This window comes from Malus sylvestris, chromosome 8, assembly GCF_916048215.2.
Source record: "Malus sylvestris chromosome 8, drMalSylv7.2, whole genome shotgun sequence".
Classification (NCBI taxonomy): domain Eukaryota; kingdom Viridiplantae; phylum Streptophyta; class Magnoliopsida; order Rosales; family Rosaceae; genus Malus; species Malus sylvestris.
This window is the reverse complement of record NC_062267.1, coordinates 300984-322799: the sequence shown is the minus strand read 5'-3', so window position 1 is coordinate 322799 and position 21816 is coordinate 300984. Positions and strand designations below refer to the sequence as shown.

At 35.1% G+C, this 21816-nt stretch overlaps 2 protein-coding genes across 12 annotated transcripts in view; both read left to right on the top strand.

Moving 5' to 3' along the window:
- LOC126632040 (WD repeat-containing protein DWA2) overlaps positions 1-4131 on the top strand; it is a 17715-nt gene extending 13584 nt beyond the window's left edge. The window contains exons 9-15 of one of the 9 annotated variants that reach the window (XM_050302254.1): positions 116-161; positions 263-330; positions 425-498; positions 587-645; positions 3126-3197; positions 3399-3560; positions 3680-4131. In XM_050302254.1, the coding sequence (XP_050158211.1) occupies positions 116-161; positions 263-330; positions 425-498; positions 587-645; positions 3126-3197; positions 3399-3521 (442 nt within the window). In that variant the 3' untranslated portion in view covers positions 3522-3560; positions 3680-4131. Of the gene's footprint in view, positions 1-115; positions 162-262; positions 331-424; positions 499-586; positions 646-750; positions 874-915; positions 2652-3125; positions 3202-3398; positions 3561-3679 lie in introns of those variants that run through there. The other 8 variants (XM_050302255.1, XR_007626554.1, XR_007626553.1 and 5 more) reach the window with 8 other exon arrangements.
- Positions 4131-21816, top strand: LOC126632038 (uncharacterized). Of its 3 annotated transcripts, none has more exons than XR_007626552.1 (13): positions 4131-4666; positions 4795-4886; positions 5028-5221; positions 5569-5608; positions 6134-6215; positions 6372-6449; positions 6565-6690; positions 6913-7034; positions 7223-7262; positions 7351-7425; positions 7633-7795; positions 9847-9901; positions 21518-21816. XR_007626552.1 is itself a non-coding variant. In XM_050302252.1 (11 exons), exons 1-11 carry the CDS (start codon positions 4317-4319, stop codon positions 7790-7792), a joined length of 1359 nt encoding a protein of 452 aa, XP_050158209.1. In that variant the 5' UTR covers positions 4131-4316; the 3' UTR covers positions 7793-7916. The 3 variants fall into 3 exon arrangements, 1 of the variants encoding a protein (XP_050158209.1); XR_007626551.1 differs by having other exon boundaries at positions 9847-10087; positions 21702-21816; XM_050302252.1 differs by lacking the exons at positions 9847-9901; positions 21518-21816 and having other exon boundaries at positions 7633-7916.

The following is a 21816-nucleotide window of genomic DNA, read 5'->3' as shown; positions in this document are numbered from 1 at the left end:
CTTTTGTGTATCGGTGAATGTTTCAGAATTTTTGGGATGTTCATACTTGTATCAAAGAAGTGCCAATAATTGCAAACTTCAATTGTCTGATCGTTACCTCTTGAAATATTTTCAGGACATGGGCTGCCCGGTATAACCCTGAGTACGACGGGCTGATTTTGGTTTGTTCTCTCTCTCTCTCTCTCACACACACACACGCACGCACAATGTTTACATGTTTGAGTACATTTGAACACTTTCTGATAAAAGTATTCTATTGCAGAGTTCCGGTACAGACTCAGCTGTCAACCTGTGGTTTGCTTCTCCATATAGCAATGATGAGTCTGAACGGTAGTGTACTTGCCCCGACACTCCATAGATTCTTTTGCGTTGACTAATTACACTCTTTGATTTTACTGATGTGGTTCTTATCATGTCTTGTCAGCCTGGTTGACTCGCCTACTAGGCGGATTGATCCATTGCTCAACTCTTACAGTGACTATGAAGATAGTATTTATGGTAACTAAGGCAACTCCTGAGGCATATATTTGATTTTTTTATTATTTATTTTTATCTTAAACTAAATTAATTTTAATTGAAACTATAGGTCTTGCATGGAGCTCTCGTGAGCCTTGGATCTTTGCATCATTATCCTATGATGGGAGGGTAAGAACCACTAGGGACACCAAGATCTATTTGTTTCAAATCATTCATTTTTTTTCTTCCAGTAGAAGCATGAATTTTAGTATAAGTTTTGTTAAATGATGCCAGTTTCATATGCATTTGTAACATGCTTCATCTGCAATTCGCATACATGCATCAAATGCGTCATCGTCACACAGGCATGTATTGTCTGTGTTTTGAAAGAAGTGTGCACGCTAACCAGTTAAACTGTGTCTAATAAAGGCGAAATTCTTTCTTTTCCATGAAAAACAGGTAGTTGTAGAATCGGTGAAGCCATTTCTCTCCAAGAAATAGGTTTGAGAAACTGGTCCCTGTTGTTGTGATTGGTCTACTTGGTGTGTGTTGTTCTGATTTCGTTTGACATTCATTCATGTGTTGAGTACAATTCATCTTTCTTAGATTTCGTCTTTGTCAAATAAGCTCATTGTATTTCCCTCCCTCCCCCTTTTAGTTATTTGAATGATTACTTGAATAATGGGTTTTTTAACACCTGCGACTGTTACCAATTTTGATCTTATCATCTCTCGTTTGAAGGATGTGAAGGATATGTACAACACTGGAATTTCAAAACTTACATTTGTGCTGCTCTACCAATCTTTGTACATCAGCTCTCTCATTGCTTGACGATTCATGCAATGTGAGAGACGCAAACACAAGAATACGTAATAAAATCGAAGACTCTTGAAGGTGGATTTTTGTTTTGGTTTATGAGGTGGTGGTTGTTGGACAAAGATGGATTTGTTGCCTCCTCAACTTTCGTGATCAAGTGACGAGGTTAACCTTATCCAATCCAGATTCCAGACACGCCAAAAGAAATGTGCTTGGTTTCCTCGTCCTGCAACAGCACAGGAGACATCCAAGTGGTCCCACATGTTCTATCAGCCAGACACATGGCCATCATTACACCATGACTCTCTCTCTCGTGCCACCTCCTACTTTACACGTAAGATACCTTATCCTCCTTTCTGTCAAATGCAAGATCGTTTATCCACAAGCATTTCTACATGAGAAGCTGGTGGTCAACAGGTGCTCCGGCCATGTCATCATGCTGCCAAGTACTGACACGTGGTGGAGCCAATTGGTTAGACGCGTGTCAAGCAACCTCATAAGGGTTTATGGAATTCAGAATCTGAAGCCTTCTGCCTATTGGAAGGGGTAGTTGTCTTATTTTCTACCTATATTTTAACAAAAATATTAGTGAAAATCTTTTTTAGAAAAAGACTTTTAGACCCCTACCCCATTTCTCTCCCCCACCGTCTCTCTCTTCTAGTCCCATTTCTCTTGCCTCGTGCCTCTCTGTCTTCTATTTCTTCTCTCTCGGCTTCTCCACCGACCGCCACGGCTGGAAGCTGCGGTTGGTCTACAAGCTCATGCCCAATAGAAGCCTCCAAGAAGCATTGCTGGATTGGAAGAAAAGGTTCAGTGTTGTGCTTGATGTGGCTCTTGGGCTCGAGTATTTGCACCATGTTTGTGACTCACCGGTGATTCACGGTGATGTGAAGCCTAGCAATGTGTTGCTGGACTCGGATTCCCAATGCCAAGATTGGAGATTTTGGATTGGCGAGGTTGAAAACAGAGGTGGATGATCAGGGTGAGCACGGTGGGAGTTTTGGTGGAGGAAGGGCAAGAGGAGGAGGAGGAGGAGGAGGAGGAGGAGAAAGAGAGCGGGGAAGGGAAAGCGAGATGGGGATGATAATGGGTCGATTTTGGAGGAGAGTGTGAGTTTGAATGTTGTGACTGGCGGGCTTGAAGAGGGTCGGTCGCCCGAGTGTTGTATGGTGAGGATTGGGGATTCCGTACGACGTGGCCGGAACGGGGTTTTATTAAGCGAGTATAATAGTAGACGGCGAAAATATAATGTGGATAGAAAATAGTTCAATGGTGTGAGCACTGTTATTTTTTTGGGGTTTGAAAGTGGATAAAGTATTCGGCATTCATCTGTTTGAATTTAGCGCAAATTCAAATCAATAGAGTTTTGTTTTTTGAAACAGGTGTGGGCGAATGAGAGTAATTATCCTGTTCTTGAAATACATTATTTAGGATAAACTAACTCATAATCGCATATATTTACATTAAGAGGAGAGTCGATAAAATCTCACAATGGACTAACCATAATAATTGGTTCGAATTTGTTATTGGTGAGAATCAAATTTAAGATCTCTCACTTTACAAGTGAAGAGTAATACTACTAAAACTTAGTAGTAAGTTACTAATTCCTTGATTTTAGTTGAATTGGTTGGAAAGTAGTAACAAACTTCATCAAAAGGAGGAGATTTGAATTCACCAATGTGACGCGTGTTGGGCATTCAAAGTCATGTAAACGATGCATGATGTTGCAAATGTAAAAAAACTAGTGCATGCAAGTTTTTTCCGTTTCATTAAAATGCATGTATGTGAATATGAATGGATTCACTTTGAAACTAGTGGCTACTTACTTAATTTGTCATATGAATTTTGGCTAGAGTAGGAGTCAAGACTTGTGGAAGAGAGCACGTGTCAGCGGTAGAGAGAGCCATGGTGGGGAGAAACACAAAGGGAGTATTTTTGCTCACCACCATTTAGTGTGGTGTATGCTCACCACCCTATTTATCACCGTTAGATGAGTTTGAATTTCGAGATTCGTGTAGTAGATAGGCACAAATCTCGAAATTCAAACTTATCTAATGGTGATAAATAAGGTGATGAGCATACACCACACTAAATGGTGGTGAGCAAAAATGCACTCGAAACACAAAACAGAAGAAAGAATGGAAGTGGGGTCAAGTCTGCTCACGTGTAACGGTGGTAAGATAAAATCGCGGGATTGGAGGCGGAGGGCACGGCCGATTGTTTGCACTTGCAGCCACCAACCCATCTGACTCACTCGAGTCTTCTGTTTTGCTCACCCTTAGCTTAAGGTGACTGTTACCCCTTCTAGAATCTTGCCACGTCTCTTTAAATGATGGGATATCTATGAAGGAACAAAATGATCGGCCCTTTTTATAATTAATTCATTTTTTTATTTTTTTATTTACAGATAACCATGAGGCCAAATTTTAGTCGCCCTAATCTCAACTTTGCTAATTTCTCCAATTTCTGAGTCTATCCCTCAATTTCTCGTATAACAAACCAACCACATGATTACCATTTCCCTCCACCGTCTCTATTTCTGTCACATCCAGCAGGAGGAGGAGGAGAAATTGAAAAAGGTGGAGAGGTTGATTTACAAAAGACAAAGAGGAGGCGAGGCCTCCCGAGTCCCTCCATCCTTCCTTCCCTCCTTAGTTGTTCATCTTCTTCTGGCCAGTGGCCACAGCCCACCTCATTCAATCAGTCAATTTTCAAATGTCGCTCTGCGTTGCTCTCATTGCCCTCCCTCCCTCCCCCCTAACCTTCTCCCTTATTTCTTTCTTTATAAATTGAACCACTAACCAAATTACTTCTCCCACCTCATTAAGTAATTAACTTCCCCCAAATTCAAAACCAAAACTAAAACCCAAACGCAAACCCAAACCCAAACCCAAACCCAAACCCAAACCCAAACTCAGGGAGAGAGACTACTTAGTCAGTTTCCCACTCCAACTCCTACAGTGAGGACTCCCTCCCAACCCTCTCAGTCTCAGTCCACGTTTCCTCCGCTTGGGATTCATTGGGATGGCTTTTTTGTAAACGCAATGGTGGCCACTTCCAGAGGCTTCGCTTCTCCTCCTGATTTCAAGCTCACCCGCCTCGGCCTCGCTTTCCATCCATATCCCCATCCTTCTACTGATACTAATGCCGGCCGCATGCGGGATCTCAGGAAGCGCAGGAGGAGACTCTCCCTTCCCAGGGCCGACCCACCCGCAGTCACTCTAATCACTTGCTGCTGCTCCGACCCCGTTGTTCCGATTCTCTCCGGAAAGACCGTCGACAAGGCGGACGACCGGCGCTTCGATTCCAAGAAAAGGGCTCACAGAGCTGCTGGAGTCCAAGCCTCCGCCGCATTACCCTTCTTCGCTTCGTCTTCCTCTTCTTCTCCTGCTCAGTACGTTACATTTTCAATTTTCAATTTATGAGGGAATTTGCTTCAATTCCGTTCTGTTTGTTCTAGTATTGTTTTTGGCTTTTGGTGTTTATAATTAATTCACTCTACTCTACTGTATATTGCTGCAGATCTCGCTTCCTGTCCAAACAAGAGAAACACTACCCTCGCTGTACCCCAAGAAACTCCGGTCCACAATCTCGTGACAGTCCTCCGAAAAGAGGTAATTCAATCAATCAATCATTCACCACTTGCTAATATACCATCATTGTGCTTCATGGATGGTTTCGGTAGATAATTACTATGATATTTGATTGATCATTGTTCTTGTTGTGATTATTGTGGTGTTTGATATGTTTTATAGATACTGGCATTGCCAATGAGAAGGAGTGGGGCATCAGCTTGTTAAACGAAAATGTAAACGAGTCTGGTACCAATGAAGATGGCAGCACTTGGTATCGCGAAAGTGGCGAGGACCTTGGCAACAATGGCTACAGATGTAGGTGGACAAGGATGGGTGGTACCTCCCACGACGCTTCTTCACAATGGAAAGAAACTGTATAATATCATAATTTATCATAATTATTTTGCTTTTTTAACTTTGTTAGCTCTGCCATGTATGACTTGACAAACCTTCTTGACTATCCTTCACTTTATTAGGCATCTCCGTCATTTTGTTTACAGTAATAGTTATCACTGAATTCTAAGATTGTATTATCAAGGCGCCTTTATTTCATTCTCAAAAGCCCTAAAAAAGTAGAGGGGGACTTGGACATCCTGCTACCTGTAAACTAGTGTCATATTCATATTCCAAGTCCCTTGCTGCATTGACTTTGTCTTTATAACCCCATTGAGAATCATCCCAGGTGGATGCATTTAATTGGATTTATTGATCTCATTGACAGTGGTGGGAGAAAAGTGACTGGACCGGATACAAAGAGCTAGGTATACTTCTTCCTTGTCTTCATCTTCAACTGCTAACTCTCATTAACCATGTCCATCACTACAAAATTTCAATGAATGAGATATCTTAGGTTCTTCATTGTCCTGAATAAACCACAAACTTCAGAGTAGTTTGACATAAACAAAGCAATACATTCATTTTTCTAGACGGGAAAAATGTTTTTGCTTCAATATAAAACATTTATGGTCATCTAATAAGTAAATTTGTAGGCACTGTCTTTGTAGGTCCAGTATCATCCTTGTTTCTGGAAATTTTTGAACTCAACCCTTCCCACTGCTGTGAAAACTAGCACAAATATCTAAGGGCATTGAACGACAATCATTCACTACAGACGTGATTAATTAATCAATATCTGTTTTTTTTTTTTTTTTTTTTTTTTTTCCCTGAAGATACTGTTCTGTCCTGTGTACGTTTACAGCAACTCGTCTTTCAGCTAATTTCACTACTATATCATGGGCATGGGTACATATAGGCATGCATAATTCCCATCTGTTATCTTTTCATAGGTGTGGAGAAATCTGGTAGAAATGCTGAAGGGGATTCGTGGTGGGAAACTTGGCAAGAAGTTCTTCATCAAGATGAATGGAGGTCTTTATTTTACCTTTATTTCATTTAAGTTTTAGAGAATTACTTTTAACTTACTAAGCGAGCGGTAGTTATAGAAATTTTTTAAATTTATATTTCTTGACCTCCTCTTGTTTCATTCTCCCAATATAAATCACTGTTGCAACTTTGAAAGCACAGTAATGTAGCAAGAATTGAGAGAAGTGCACAGAAACAAGCAAAATCAGGCACTGAAAATGCTGGATGGTATGAGAAATGGTAAGCTAAAGTACGGTTTGCTGCTAATTCATTTTTCAGTCACATTATAATGCATTGAAGGATTGATGAATTAGATAAAACATATGGACGATTTTACTTAATAATTTGGATGCAGGTGGGAGAAATATGATGCTAAAGGCTGGACCGAGAAAGGAGCACACAAATATGGAAGACTTAATGAGCAGTCCTGGTGGGAGAAGTGGGGAGAGCATTATGATGGAAGGGGATCTGTTCTCAAATGGTTTTTTTCTTCTAATTATCTTCTCTAACTGACTTGATTTAATTCTTCATCTGTTCATTTAAAACAAAAAACCCTTCATTGTTCCTCCTTCCTCTTAAATTTGGAAATTCGTTTATCATCCGGTATCATCATTGGACCATTTACAATGAAAAATATGAAGCACAATACAGGCAGCTAAAAAATATCTAGTCATTGATATATGCTGGACGCTATAATTTTCAGGACTGATAAATGGGCTGAGACTGAACTTGGAACCAAATGGGGAGACAAGTGGGAAGAGAAGTTCTTTGCTGGAATAGGTTCGCGACAAGGGGAGACATGGCATGTATCTCCAAGCGGTGAACGTATGTGCAAGGACCTTGAACTATGATCAACACAAAATTTGTTTGCCCTTAATTGTTTCCTTTTACTATACCACGTGTCAAACATATATATAGTCTTGAATCCGTTCCAATTATTCAGATCTTCATGTTCATTTAACTTTTCAATAATGTAATCTGATGCAACTCTCTTTTTGTTCTCTAATGTCTAGGTTGGTCAAGGACATGGGGAGAAGAGCACTTTGGAAATGGGTACGGAAAAGGGATAAGCTTGCTGAACTGCATTGTCATCTATTGTTTTGGTTTTTCTTTGACAAGTTAACTTGCTTTCTCGTTGCAGTAAGGTGCACAAATATGGGAAAAGCACGACTGGGGAAAGCTGGGATATTGTTGTGGACGAGGAGACCTATTACGAGTAATAGTTTCTCCCTCTCTCTGTCTCTCTCTCTGTCTCCAACTCTCTCTCCACACACACTTCCGCGCTGGAGTTGGTTCTGTCTGCATTTAGTATATTGAAGCAGTCAAAAGGATTCTAGGGAATCAAATATATATAATTTAGATTATATCTTCTGTTATTGCTCTTACTGTAAAACTAATTTTGATTTTTCAATCTTTGATGAAGGGCTGAGCCGCATTACGGATGGGCAGATGTTGTTGGTGACTCTAGCCAATTGCTGTCAATTAAACCTCGAGAAAGGCCACCTGGTGTCTACCCTGCCCTTGATTTTGGATCATTGTCGCCTCCGGTTGATGAACCGCCAGATGAATTTTCTCCACAATGAAAGGTGACTAAACTTAGGTGGTCTAGTTTAGAATGTGGATCGAATTCCAATTGTATTGGCTGAAACTCGTCTTTTGTAACGGACATTTTAGTGTTCATTTTATTCATTCTTTCAGTCGCCACTACGTTTAGTTTTTTGTTTTGAGTTTTTAGTTAGGGTGAATGCTGCTATATTTTTCGCATTATTTTTTGTTTTTTTGGAGAGTTGCTTTCTACTTCTTCCATACCCGACGGAGATTTCTAGTATTTATATGTTCTTGCTTGTATGACCAAAATACGTTTTCACAATTTTGATTCGGTTTTTTCAACTTTTACAAAAATCATTACAAAGTCTTATTTGGTGCTGTTTTCTAGAACGTTATCCATTGGGATTCATTGACCCCTGGAAATAGTTTTGATGAATTTTCTAAATCACAAAATAGAGTAATAGATGGGAAAATACTAGCATGGTCCTAGAGTGGTTCTGGCATCCGTATTGTCTTTGAAAGGTCTTAACTAATTTTTACAAGCTTAGGGTGGGCGGAGAAAATTAAATTGAATTATTCAAAGTCTTTTTAGAAATTGGCAAAACCGTTGGCGACTTATTGCTCACAATTTTTTGTAAAAATCAATTTTTTTAGTTTTGCGAGATCTTTTGCATGCGAATTAAGGGAAACATTTTAAGCCCATTCGAAGCGATCTTTTAATTTATTTGACTTCAAAAAGCTTTTTTTTTTTATTTTTTTATTTTTTATGAATTTTCCAAGTCGCGAAATAGAATTATTGATACAAGATTAGTCGGTTTTGCAAATTTGTTTATAAATCATTATTCAATCTATTTATTTTCACCTTCATCTCACCGTAAAGTTTTGAAAATTAAGTTAAGACATTATGTTGATATTCTTAAGGGTGGACCCCATTTTAACAATGTTTTGGGGCTCACAACCATATTTTTTTTAACGTAGTTTCTTAGTTTCGGCTTAAATAGTCTACTGAATATACATTTGTTGCTCAATAAATTGTAAATCTGCTTCCAAACGCCTTATAAATTTTTCCTTAATGCTCATGGAAATATGTCTTGAAAATAAAAAATTTGCATTTTTGAGGTAAAAAACATGTTAACGCTCACGGTTTTTAATCGGTTTTGCAAATTCGTGTAGAAATCATTATTCAATCTACTTATTTTCACCTTTGCCTCACCATAAAGTTTTGAAAATTAAGGTTACATTCTATTGATATCCTTGAGGGTGGAACCCCATTTTAACAATGTTTTGGGCCTCTCAACTATATTGCTCAATAAATCATAAATCCACTTCCAAATGCCTTATAAAGTTTTTCTTAATGCTCACACAAAATATTTTGTATAAATAAAAATTTACATTTTTCGCAAAAAACGTGGGTCACGGTATTTAGTCGATTCTTACAAATTCGTACATAAATTATCATTCAAACTATTTATTTTCACCTTCGCCTCACCGTGAAGTTTTGAAAATTAAAGTAAGACTTTCTGTCAATATTCTTGAGGGAGGAATCCCATTTGGGCCTCACTACTATTATTTTCACTTATTTGCTTACTTTTTGGCTTTAAATATTATACTAAATATACATTTATTGCTCAATAAACAGTAAAACCACCTCCAAATATCTTATAAAGTTTTCCTTAAAGTTCATGGGACGTAGTTCGCAAAAATAAAAAAAAATCAATTTTCACAAAAAAATGTGAGTTAACACTCATAGTTTTTAGTTGATTTGTACAAATTCGTACATAAATTGTCGTTTAAACTATTTATTTTCACCTTTGACGCACCGTGAAGTTTTGAAAATTAAAGTAAGACTGTATGTTAATATTCTTGAGAGTGGAACCCCATTTTGACAATGTATGGGGCTTCACTATTATATTGTTCACTTATTTGCTTAGTTTTCGACTTAAATATTATACTAAATATACTTTTATTGCTCATTAAACCGTAAAAGAACTTCCAAATGTCTTATAAAGTTATCTTTAATGCTCATGGAAAATATTTCACGAAATAATTTTTTGTGAAGTTTTAAAAAAAAAACGTGGGTATTCGGCAGGCTTGACGCATGCAAAACGATGAGGACTCTACGAAGCAGAATGAGGCGAACCTAGGTGAACGGAAAGGGAGGCGGGCCCTGCTCATTGAAAACACGAGCGGGCTTTTGGCACGCAAAAAGAGAATGAATCCGTTGCACACAAAATGGGGCTGGATCTGTCGTGCAAACTAAGGCCGCTCGGAACATACAAAATGAGGTGAGCTGGTGCACGGAAAATGGGGATATAAAACTAAATCAAAAGGTATTTGAATCTACATAAAGTAACGTAGGAATAAAAGAAAATTCAATGAAAAATAAATAAAAAAATAAATGAAATAGAAAAGGATATGATCGGTATTTTTTTACCGATTATTTCCAGAAACTGTCGCTAGCTTATTAGCAACAGTTCCAAATAGGAATTGCTAGCTTCATACCGAACCCCCATTTTCAATTTTTCTTATTAGTTTTTTTCTTTATGTTTTTCGCTTATGTTTGTTTTATTTCTCTTACCATAACAAGAAACTATCAAACTCATATTCTTCAAAATATATTTTTCTGTGCAAAATCTATTATAGTACATATTTAAACACTTGTAATCAACGATTTAAAACCTAAATTTAAAGATATTTGAATTTAATAGTGGTTACTCAAATAAAGTAACGTACGAAGAAAAAATTGAAGGGAAAAAAAAGCAAAAAATAAATAAATAAGGGAATTGCTATTAGCACTCCAAAAATCTCATTTGACACTCCAAACTTTCTATATTAGGAAAGAAAAATACACTTGTGAGGAGTGTAGAATGAGATTTTTGGAGTATCAATAACACTTCCCATAAATAAATTGGAATTGGGAAAGATCGGTACCACGCTACCGATCATCGTCCAGTCGTATTTAAATCACCGTTCAATCTATTTATTTTCACCTTCGCCTCATTATGAAGTTTTGAAAATTAACGTAAGACTTTTCGGTGAGATTCTTGCGGGTAAAACCCTATTTTTGGGTCTACTACTATATTTTTCACTTTTTTATATTTATTTTTCGGCTTAAATATTCTACTAAATATACATTTGTTGTTCAATACATTGTAAATCCACTTCCACATTCCTTACAAATTTTTCCATTATGCTCAGCGAAAAAATTTCGCGAAAATAAAAAAATTTGCATTTTTGACAAAAAAACGTTGGTTACTCACATTTTTAGTCCGTTTTGCAAATTCGTACATAAATCATCGTCCAATCTATATTTCTTTTCACCTTCGCCTCACCATGAGGTTTTGAAAATTAAGGTAAGATGTTCCGTTGATATTCTTGAGGGTGGAACCCGATTTTAACAATGGTTTGGGCCTCACAACTACATTTTTCACTTATTTTTTTAGCTTTCGCTGTTAAATATTCTACTAAATAGACATTTATTGCTAAAAAAAATCATAAAACTACTTCAAAATGCGTTATAAAGTTTTCCTTAATGCTCACGGAAAATATTTCACAAAAATAAAAAATTTGCATTTTTGACAAAAAAACGTGGGTTAACACTTATGATTTTTAGTTGGCTTTTACAAAATCGTATATAAATCATCGTTCAAACTATTTATTCTCACCTTCAACTCATCGTGAAGTTTGAAAATTAAGGTAATACTTTCCGTTAATATTGTTGAGGGCGGAACCCATTCAACAATGTTTTGGGCCTCACTACTATATTTTTCACTAATTTATTAAGTTTTCAACTTAAATAGTCTACTAAATATACATTTTTTGCTCAATAAATAGCAAATTGCTTCCAAATGCCTTATAAAATTTTCCTTAATGCTCAAGGAAAATATTTCGCGAAAATAAAAAAATTGCATTTTTGACAAAAAAACGTGGGTTAACACTCACTGTTTTTAGTCGGTTTTTACAAATTCGTACATAGCTCGTTGTTCAATCTATTTATTTTCACCTTCGCCTCACCGTGAAGTTTGAAAATTAAAGTAATAGTTTCCATTATTATTCTTGGGGTGGAACCCTATTTTAATAATGTTTTTGGCCTAACTACTATATTTTTCACCTATTTTTTTACCTTTCGACTTAAATAGTCTTCTAAATATACATTAGTTGCTCAATAAATCGGAAATCGGCTTTCAAATGCCTTATAAAATATTCCTTAATGCTCACAGAAAATATTTCTTGAATTTTTTTTCATTTTTGACAAAAAACATGGGTTAACACTCACAGTTTTTCACATTCGCCTCGCCGTGAAGTTTAAAAATTAAAGTACTACTTTCCGTTAATATTCTAGAGGGTGGAACCCAATTTTAACAATGTTTTTGGGCTTCACTACTAAATGTTTCACTTATTTTTTTAGTTTTCGAGTTAAATAGTCTACTAAATATACATGTGTTGCTCAATAAATATTAAATCCGCTTCCAAATGCCTTATAAATTTTCCTTAATGCTCACAGAAAATATTTTAGGAAAAAAAAAATTTGCACTTTAAAAAAAAAACGTGGGTTAACACACACTGTTTTTATAATTCATACATAAATCGTTCAAACTATTTATTTTCACCGTCGCCTCACCATGAAGTTTGAAAAATAAAGTAATACTTCCTTTAATATTCTTGAGGGTGGAACCCTATTATAAAAATGTTTTAGGCCTCACCAATATTTTTCACTTATTTTTTCTAGTTTTCAACTTAAATACTCTACTAAATAAACATTTGTTGCTCAATAAATAGGAAATCTGCTTCCAAATGCCTTATAGAATTTTGCTTAATGCTCACTAAAAATATTTTGCGAAAATAAAAAATTAGCATTTTTGACAAAAAAAAAACGTGGGTTAAGACTCACGGTTTGTAGTCAGTTTCTAAAAATTCGTACATAAGTCGTTGTTCAAACTATTTATTTTCACCTTCGCCTCAACGTGAAGTTTAAAAATTAAAGTAATACTTTCCCTTAATATTCTTGAGGGTGGAACCTAATTTTAACAATGTTTTGGGCCTCACTACTATATTTTTCACTAATTTATTTAATTTTCGTCTTAAATAGTCTACTAAATATACATTTGATGTTCAATCAATCTTAAATCCATTGCCAACTGCCTTATAAAATTTTCTTAATGCTCACGGAAATTATTTCGAGAAAATAAAAAATTTGCATTTTTGACAAAAAAACGTGGCTTTTTAGTTATTTTTTTACAAATTCGTACATAAATCGCCGATAAACTATTTCTTTTAACCTTCGCCTCACTGTGATGTTTGAAAATTATAGTAATACTTTCTGTTATATTCTTGAGTAGGAACCCAATTTTAACAATGTTTTGGGCCTCAATACTATATTTTTCACTTTTTTTTTGTTTTTGACTTAAATAGTCTACTAAATATATTTGTTGCTCAATAAATCGTAAATCTGCTTCCAACTACCTTATAAATTTTCCTTAATGCTCATTGTAAATATTTCACGAAAATAAAACATTTGCATTTTTGACAAAAAACGTGGGTTAACACTCACAGTTTTTAGTGGGTTTTTACAAATTCGTATATAAATCGCCGTTCAAACTATTTATATTCACTTTCACCTAATCGTGAAGATTGAAAATTATAGCAATACTTTTTGTTATATTCTTGAGGGTGGAACCGAATTTTAACATTGTTTTGTGCCTCACTACTACAATTTCCCTCATTTTTTTTTTGTTTTCGACTTAAATAGTCTACTAAATATGCACCATAGATCGTAAATCTTCTAAATGCCTTATAAATTTTCCTTAATGCTCATGGAAAAATTTCTCAAAAATAAAAAATTTGCATCTTTGACAAAAAAGTGGGTTAAAACTCACGATTTTTACAAATTCGTACATAAAATCATCATTCAAACTCTTTATTTTCACCTTTGCCTCACAGTGAAGTTTAAAAATTAAAGTAAACTTTCCGTTAATATAGTTGAGGGTGGACCCCTATCTTTACAAAGTATTAGGCCTCACTACTATATTTTTCACTTATTTTTTTAGTTTTCAATTTAAATAGTCTACTAAATATACATTAATACTCAATAAATCGTAAATCCGTTGCCAACTGCCTTATAAATTTTTTCTTAATACTCACGGAAATTATTTAGCAAAAGTAAAAATTTTTGACAAAAAACGTGGGTTAACACTCACGATTTTTAGTTAGTTTCTACAAATTCGTACATAAATCGTTGTTAAAACAATTTATTTGCACTTTTGCCTTACTGTGAAATTTGAAAATTAAAGTAATACTTTTTGTTGTATTCTTGATGGTGGAACCCCATTTTAACAATGTTTTGGGCCTCACTACTATATTTTTCACTCATTTTTTTTGTTTTTGACTTAAATAGTCTGCTAAATATACAGTTGTTGCTCAATAAATTGCAAAACTACTTGCAAATGCCTTATAAATTTTGCTTAATGCTCATGGAAAATATTTTGCAAAAATAAAAAATTTGCATTTTTGACAAAAAAAGTGGGTTAACACTCATGGTTTTTAGTCGGTTTTTACAAATTTGTACATAAATCGTTATTCAAACTATTTATTTTCACCTTCGCCTCACCGTGAAGTTTAAAAATTATAGTAATACTTTTTGTTATACTCTTGAGGGTGGATCCCAAGTTTAACAGTTTTTTGGGCCTCACTACTATATTTTTCACGAAAATAAAATATTTTGCATTTTTCATGAAAATAAAATAGTCGATTTTTACAAATCCGTACATAAATTGTCGTTCAAACTATTTATTTTCACCTTCGCCTAATCGTGGAATTTGCAAATTATAGTAATACTTGTTATATTCTTGAGGGTGGAACCCCATTGTAACAATGTTTTGGGCCTCACTACTACACTTTTCACTCATTTTTTTCATTTTTGGCTTAAATATTCTACTAAATATGCACAATAAATCGTAAATCCGCTTCTAAATGCCTTATAAATTTTCCTTAATGCTCATGGAAAATATTTTGCAAAAATTAAAAAAAAAAACATTTTAGACAAAAAAGTGGGTTGACACCAACGATTTTTACTCGGTTTTTACAAATTCGTATATAAATTGTTGTTCAAACTCTTTATTTTCACCTTTTCCTCACTGTGAAGTTTTAAATTAAAATAATACTTTCTGTTAATATTGTTGAGGGTGGAACCCCATTTTAACAATATTTTGGGCCTCATTACTATATTTTTCACTCAATTTTTTAGTTTTGGACTTAAATAGTCTACTAAATATCCATTTGTTGCTTAATAAATCGTAAATGTACTTCCAAATGCCTTATAAAATTTTCTTCAATGCTCCCGAAAAATATTTTGCAAAAATAAAAAATTTGCATTTTTGACAAAAAAAACATGGGTTCGTACATAAATTGTCGTTCAAACTATTTCTTTTCAACTTCGCCTCATTGTGATGTTTGAAAATTATAGTAATACTTTCCATTATATTCTTGAGGCTGCAACCCAATTTTAACAATATTTTGCTCCTCACTACTATATTTTTCACTTATTTTTTTGTTTTCGACTTAAATATTCAAATAAATATACATTTGTTGCTCAATAAATCTTAACTTCGCTTCCAGCAGCCTTATAAATTTTCCTTAATACTCATGGAAAATAATTCACGAAAATATAATATTTGCATAAAAAAAAGGGTTAACACTCACGATTTTCAATCGGTTTTTACAAATTCATACATAAATCATCATTCAAACTATTCACCTTCGCCTCACTGTGAAGTTTGAAAAGTATAATAATACTTTTTGTTATATTCTTGAGAGTGGAACCCCATTTTAATAATGTTTTGGGCCTCCCTACTACACTTTTCACTCATTTTTTTAGTTTTCAACTTAAATAGCCTACTAAATATGCACAATAAATCGTAAATCCGCTTCTAAATGCCTTATAAATTCTTAATGCTCATGGAAAATATTTTGCTAAAATAAAAAATTTGCATTTTTGACAAACAAAGTGTCACATCCCGACTCAGGCCCCCACCACATCCCGGGCTTGACTCCCCCGTAGCACTATATTGTCCGCTTTGGGCCCCGACCACGCCCTCATAGTTTTGTTTTTGGGAACTCACACGAGAACTTCCCAGTAGGTGGCCCAAACTGACACACCCGACCCGGAATGTCCATTAGGACTTCGAATCAAGTTGTGTTGGCCAATATCTGGAAGGTGACGAAGCCATAAAGTGTCATGATGTGGAAAAATGTGAATAAATTTAAACCTAAGAGTGCCTAAATACCAGAATGCCCTGGTGAGTGGGAATGAACTCACTTCACACGTGACGTTATAGCATAAGTACAGTAGAGTGGATAAGGATTATACCCTCAGAAGTAACCACCTACCCTGAGATTTGCCAAGAATCCTCGTCGATACGAACCTTCAGCAATTAAAAACTAGAGGGGCGCAAAACAGAAAGTGTGAGTGGGCAAAAACAAAGCTTTTCAAAAACCATTTCAATTATCAAAGGTAGTAACTCCTCGCCGTAAAACCTGTATAATTTTCCAGAAAAAAATAGAATATATACATAACTCAAAACCATGCTCAGAAAAGCGATATTCATAAGTATGCCATGTCAAATGCTTTATATCTTAGAATATGCTTCTCGTAGTTGTGTATAATATTGTTGACGCTGCGGACGCACATGTAAGTTCCAGGTGAGTATAGGTATTGATGATTGTATACCAAACTGACACACCTCGACCCGGAATGTCCACTAGGAATCCGAATCGAGCTGTGCTAGCCGATACTTGGAAGGTGACGAAGCCATAAAGTGTGATGATGTGGGAAAATGTGAATAAATTTAAACCTAATAGTGCCTAAATACCAGAGTGCGTTGGTGAGTGGGAATAAACCCATTTCACACGTGACGTTAGAGCATAAGTAAGTAGAGTATAGTGGATAAGGATTATACTCTCAGAAGTAACCACCTACCCTGAGATTTGCCAAGAATCCTCGTCGATACGAACTTTCAGCAATTAAAACCTGGAGGGGCGCAAAACAGAAAGTGTGAGTGGGCAAAAACAAAGCTTTTCAAAAACCATTTCAATTATCAAAGGTAGTAACCCCTCGCCGTAAAACCTGTATAATTCCCAGAACATAACACGCATATATATATATATATATATATATATATATATATATATATATATCTCAAAACCATGTTCAAAATAGCAAATCCACAAATATGTCACGTCAAATATCTCAGCAAAGAAGTAAGTAAGCCAGGTGGAATAACCCAATATGAAATGGCATGCAAGCCGGAGTCACATAGCGTGACCTGTACGACTGAGTTTATAGCTCCTCAACTAGTTCCCTACACACGAGTCGGAACCACCTAATGTGGTTTGTACAACAGGCTGGGTGTAAATAAATACACTCAAGTGCTCCCGTCCATCCCAGGCTCGACTCCGCCGTAGCACGATATTGTCCACTTTGGGCCCCAAACACGCCCTCACGGTTTTGTTTCTGGGAACTTACACGAGAACTTCCCAGTAGGTCACCCATCATGGGATTGTTCTTGTGCGAACTCGCTTAACTTCGGAGTTCCGATGGAACCCGAAGCCAGTGAGCTCCCAAAAGGCCTCGTGCTAGGTAGATATGAGAATATACATATAAGGCTTACATGATCCACTCCCTTGGACGATGTGGGATGTTACAATCCACCCCCCTTAGGGGCCCGACGTCCTCGTCGGCACACCCCCTTCTAGGGATTGGCTCTGATACCAAATTGTCACATCCTGGGCTCGACTTCGCCGTAGCACGATATTGTCCGCTTTGGGCCCCGACCACGCCCTCACGTTTTTGTTTCTGGGAACTCACACGAGAGCTTCCCAGTGGATCACCCATCATAGGATTGTTCTCGTGCGAACTTGCTTAACTTCGAAGTTCCGATGGAACCCGAAGCTAGTGAGCTCCAAAAAGGTCTCGTGGTAGGTAGAGATTAGAATATACATATAAGGCTTACAGGATCCACTCCCTTGGGCGATGTGGGATTTTACAATCCACACCCCTTAGGGGCCCGACGTCCTCGTCGGCACACCCTCGACCAGGGATTGGTTTTAATACCAAATTGTCACATCCTGGGCTCAACTTCGCCGTAACATGATATTGTACGCTTTGAACCCCGACTTCGTACATAAATCGTCGTTCAAACTCTTTATTTTCACCTTCCTCTCACTATGAATTTTTAAATTAAAATAATACTTTCCGTTAATATTGTTGTCACATCCTGGCCCGGGTTGTGGTGGGGGCCCAGCACGCCTCAATTTAGGTCGGGGTGTGTCAATTGTTGAGGGTGGAACACCATTTTAACAATATTTTGGGCCTCACTACTATATTTTTCCCTTATTTTTTTTTGTTTTCTACTAAACATACATTTGTTGCTCAATAAATAGTAAATTTGCTTCCAAATGCCTTGTAACTTTAGCTTAATGGTCGCTGAAAATATTTCACGAAAATAAAAAATTTGCATTTTTGACAAAAAAACGTGGGTTAACACTCACAATTTTTAGTCGGTTTTTACAAATTCGTATATAAATCGTCGGTCGAACTATTTATTTTCACCTTCACCTTACCGTGAAGTTTGAAAATTAAATTAGCACTTTCCGTTAATATTGTTGAGGGTGGAACCCATTTCAACAATGTTTTGGGCCTCACTACTATATTTTTCACTAATTTATTTAGTTTTTGACTTAAATAGTCTGCTAAATATACATTTGTTGCTCAATAAATCTGAAATCCGCTTCCAAATGCCTTATAAAATTTTCCTTAATGTTCATGAAAAATATTTCACGAAAATAAAAAATTTGCATTTTCGACAAAAATTGTGGTTTTTAGTCAGTTTTTACAAATTCGTACATAACTCGTCCTTCAAACTATTTATTTTCACATTTGCCTTACCGTGAAATTTGAAAATTAAAGTAATACTTTCCGTTAATAAAATATTCTTGAGGGCACAACCCTATTTTAATATTATTTTTTGCCTCACTACTATATTTTTCACTATTCTTCTAGTTTTCGACTTAAATAGTCTACTAAATATACATTTGTCGATCAATAAATCACAAATCTGCTTCCAAATGCTTTATTAAATATTCCTTGATACTCACATAAAATATTTTGCGAAAAAAAAAAATTGCAATTTTGACAAAAAATTAGTCAATTTTTACAAAATCGTATATAAATCGTCGTCCAAACAATTTATTCACATTCACCTCACCGTGAAGTTTGAAAATTAAAGTAATACTTTCCGTTAATATTCTAGAGGGTGGTACCCAAATTTAACAATGTTTTGGGCTTCACTACTATATGTTTCACTTATTTTGTATGTTTTCGTCTGCTAAATACATTTGTTGCTCAATAAATCTTAAATCCACTACCAAATGCCTTTTAAATTTTCCTTCATGCTCACGGAAAATATTTCACGAAAACAAAAATATTTCATTTTTGACAAAAAAACGTGGGTTAACCACTCACGGTTTTTTGTCGGTTTTTACAAATTCGTACATTAATCGTCGTTCAAACTATTTATTTTCACCCTTGCCTCACCATGAAGTTTGAAAATTAAAGTAATAGTTTCCGTTAATATTCTTGAGGGTGAAACCCTATTTTAACAATGTTTTGGGCCTCACTATTATATTTTTCACTTATTTTTTTAGTTTTTGACTTAATTACTCTACTAAATATACATTTGTTGCTCAATAAATCGTAAATCTACTTCCAAATGCCTTTTAAATTTTCGTTAATGCTCACGGAAAATATTTTGCGAAAATAAAAAATTTGTTTATTTGACAAAAAAATGGCTTAACACTCACGGTTTTTAGTCGATTTTTACAAATTCGTACATAAATCGTCGTTCAAACTATTTATTTTTACCTTCACCTCACTGTGAAGTTTTGAAAATAAAAGTAATACTCTCCATTCATATTATTGAGAGTGGAACCCTATTTTAACAATGTTTTAAGCCACACTACTATATTTTTCATTTTTTTTTAGTTCGACTTAAATACTCTGCTAAATATACATTTGTTGCTCAATAAATCATAAATCTGCTTCCAAAAGCCTAATAAATTAAATTGAATTATTCAAAGTCTTTTTAGAAATTGGCAAAACCGTTAGCGACTTATAGCTCACAATTTTTTTGTAAAAATCAATTTTTTTAGTTTTGCGAGATCTTTTGCATGCAAATTAAGGGAAACATTTTAAGCCCATTCGAAGCGATCTTTTAATTTATTTGCCTTCAAAAAGCATTTTATTTTTTTATTTTTATTTTTTATGAATTTTCCAAGTCGCGAATTAGAATTATTGATAGAAAATTAGTCGGTTTTGCAAATTTGTTTATAAATCATTATTCAATCTATTTATTTTCACCTTCATCTCACCGTAAAGTTTTGAAAATTAAGTTAAGACATTATGTTGATATTCTTGAGGGTGGACCCCATTTTAACAATGTTTTGGGGCTCACAACCATATTTTTTTAACTTAGTTTTTTAGTTTCGGCTTAAATAGTCTACTGAATATACATTTGTTGCTCAATAAATTGTAAATCTGCTTCCAAACGCCTTATAAATTTTTCCTTAATGCTCATGGAAATATGTCGTGAAAATAAAAAATTAGCATTTTTGAGGTAAAAAACATGTTAACGCTCACGGTTTTTAATCGGTTTTGCAACTTTGTATACAAATCATTATTCAATCTACTTATTTTCACCTTTGCCTCACCATAAAGTTTTGAAAATTAAGGTTACATTCTATTGATATCCTTGAGGGTGGAACCCCATTTTAACAATGTTTTGGGCCTCACAACTATATTTTTGACTTATTTTTTTAGTTTTCGGCTCAAATAGTCTACTAAATATACATTTGTTGCTCAATAAATCGTAAATCCACTTCCAAATGCCTTATAAAGTTTTTCTTAATTCTCACACAAAATATTTTGTATAAATAAAAATTTACATTTTACGCAAAAAAACGTGGGTCACGGTATTTAGTTGGTTCTTACAAATTTGAACATAAATTATCGTTCAAACTATTTATCCCACCTTCGCCTCTCTGTGAATTTTTGAAATTAAAGTAAGACATTCTGTCAATATTCTTGAGGGTGGAATCCCATTTAAACAATGTCTTGAGCCTCACTACTATTATTTTCACTGATTTGCTTACTTTTTGGCTTTAAATATTATACTAAATATACATTTATTGCTCGATAAACCGCAAAACCACCTCCAAATATCTTATAAAGTTTTCCTTAAAGTTCAAGGGACGTAGTTCTCAAAAATTAAAAAAAAAAAAATCCTTTTTCACAAAAAAATGTGAGTTAACACTCACGATTTGTAGTCAATTTTTACAAATTCATACATAAATTGTCGTTTAAACTATTTATTTTCACCTTTGACGCACCGTGAAGTTTTGAAAATTAAAGTAAGACTGTATGTTAATATTCTTGAGAGTGGAACCCCATTTTGACAATGTATGGGGCTTCACTATTATATTGTTCACTTATTTGCTTAGTTTTCGACTTAAATATTATACTAAATATACTTTTATACCTCATTAAACCATCAAAGAACTTCCAAATGTCTTATAAAGTTTTCTTTAATGCTAATGGAAAATATTTCACGAAATAATTTTTTGTGAAGTTTTAACAAAAAAAACGTGGGTATTCGGCAGGCTTATGCAAAACGATGAGGACTCTACGAAGCAGAATGAGGCGAACCTAGGTGAACGGAAAGGGAGGCGGGCCCTGCTTATTGAAAACACGAGCGGGCTTTTGGCACGCAAAAAGAGAATGGATCCGTCGCACAAAATGGGGCTGGATCTGTCGCGCAAACTAAGGCCGCTCAGGACATACAAAATGAGGTAAGCTGGTGCACGGAAAATGGGGATATAAAACTAAATCAAAAGGTATTTGAATCTACATAAAGTAATGTAGGAAGAAAAGAAAATTCAATGAAAATAAATGAATAAATAAATGAAATAGAAAAGGATATGATCGGTATTTTGCTACCGATTATTTTCA

Coding starts and splice junctions, on each gene's coding strand:
- LOC126632038 (XM_050302252.1), top strand. CDS start 4,317: ATGGTGGCCACTTCCAGAGGCTTCGCTTCTCCTCCTGATTTCAAGCTC. Junction 4,887..5,027: donor TGACAGTCCTCCGAAAAGAG/GTAATTCAATCA, acceptor TATGTTTTATAG/ATACTGGCATTGCCAATGAG. Junction 7,426..7,632: donor GACGAGGAGACCTATTACGA/GTAATAGTTTCT, acceptor TCTTTGATGAAG/GGCTGAGCCGCATTACGGAT.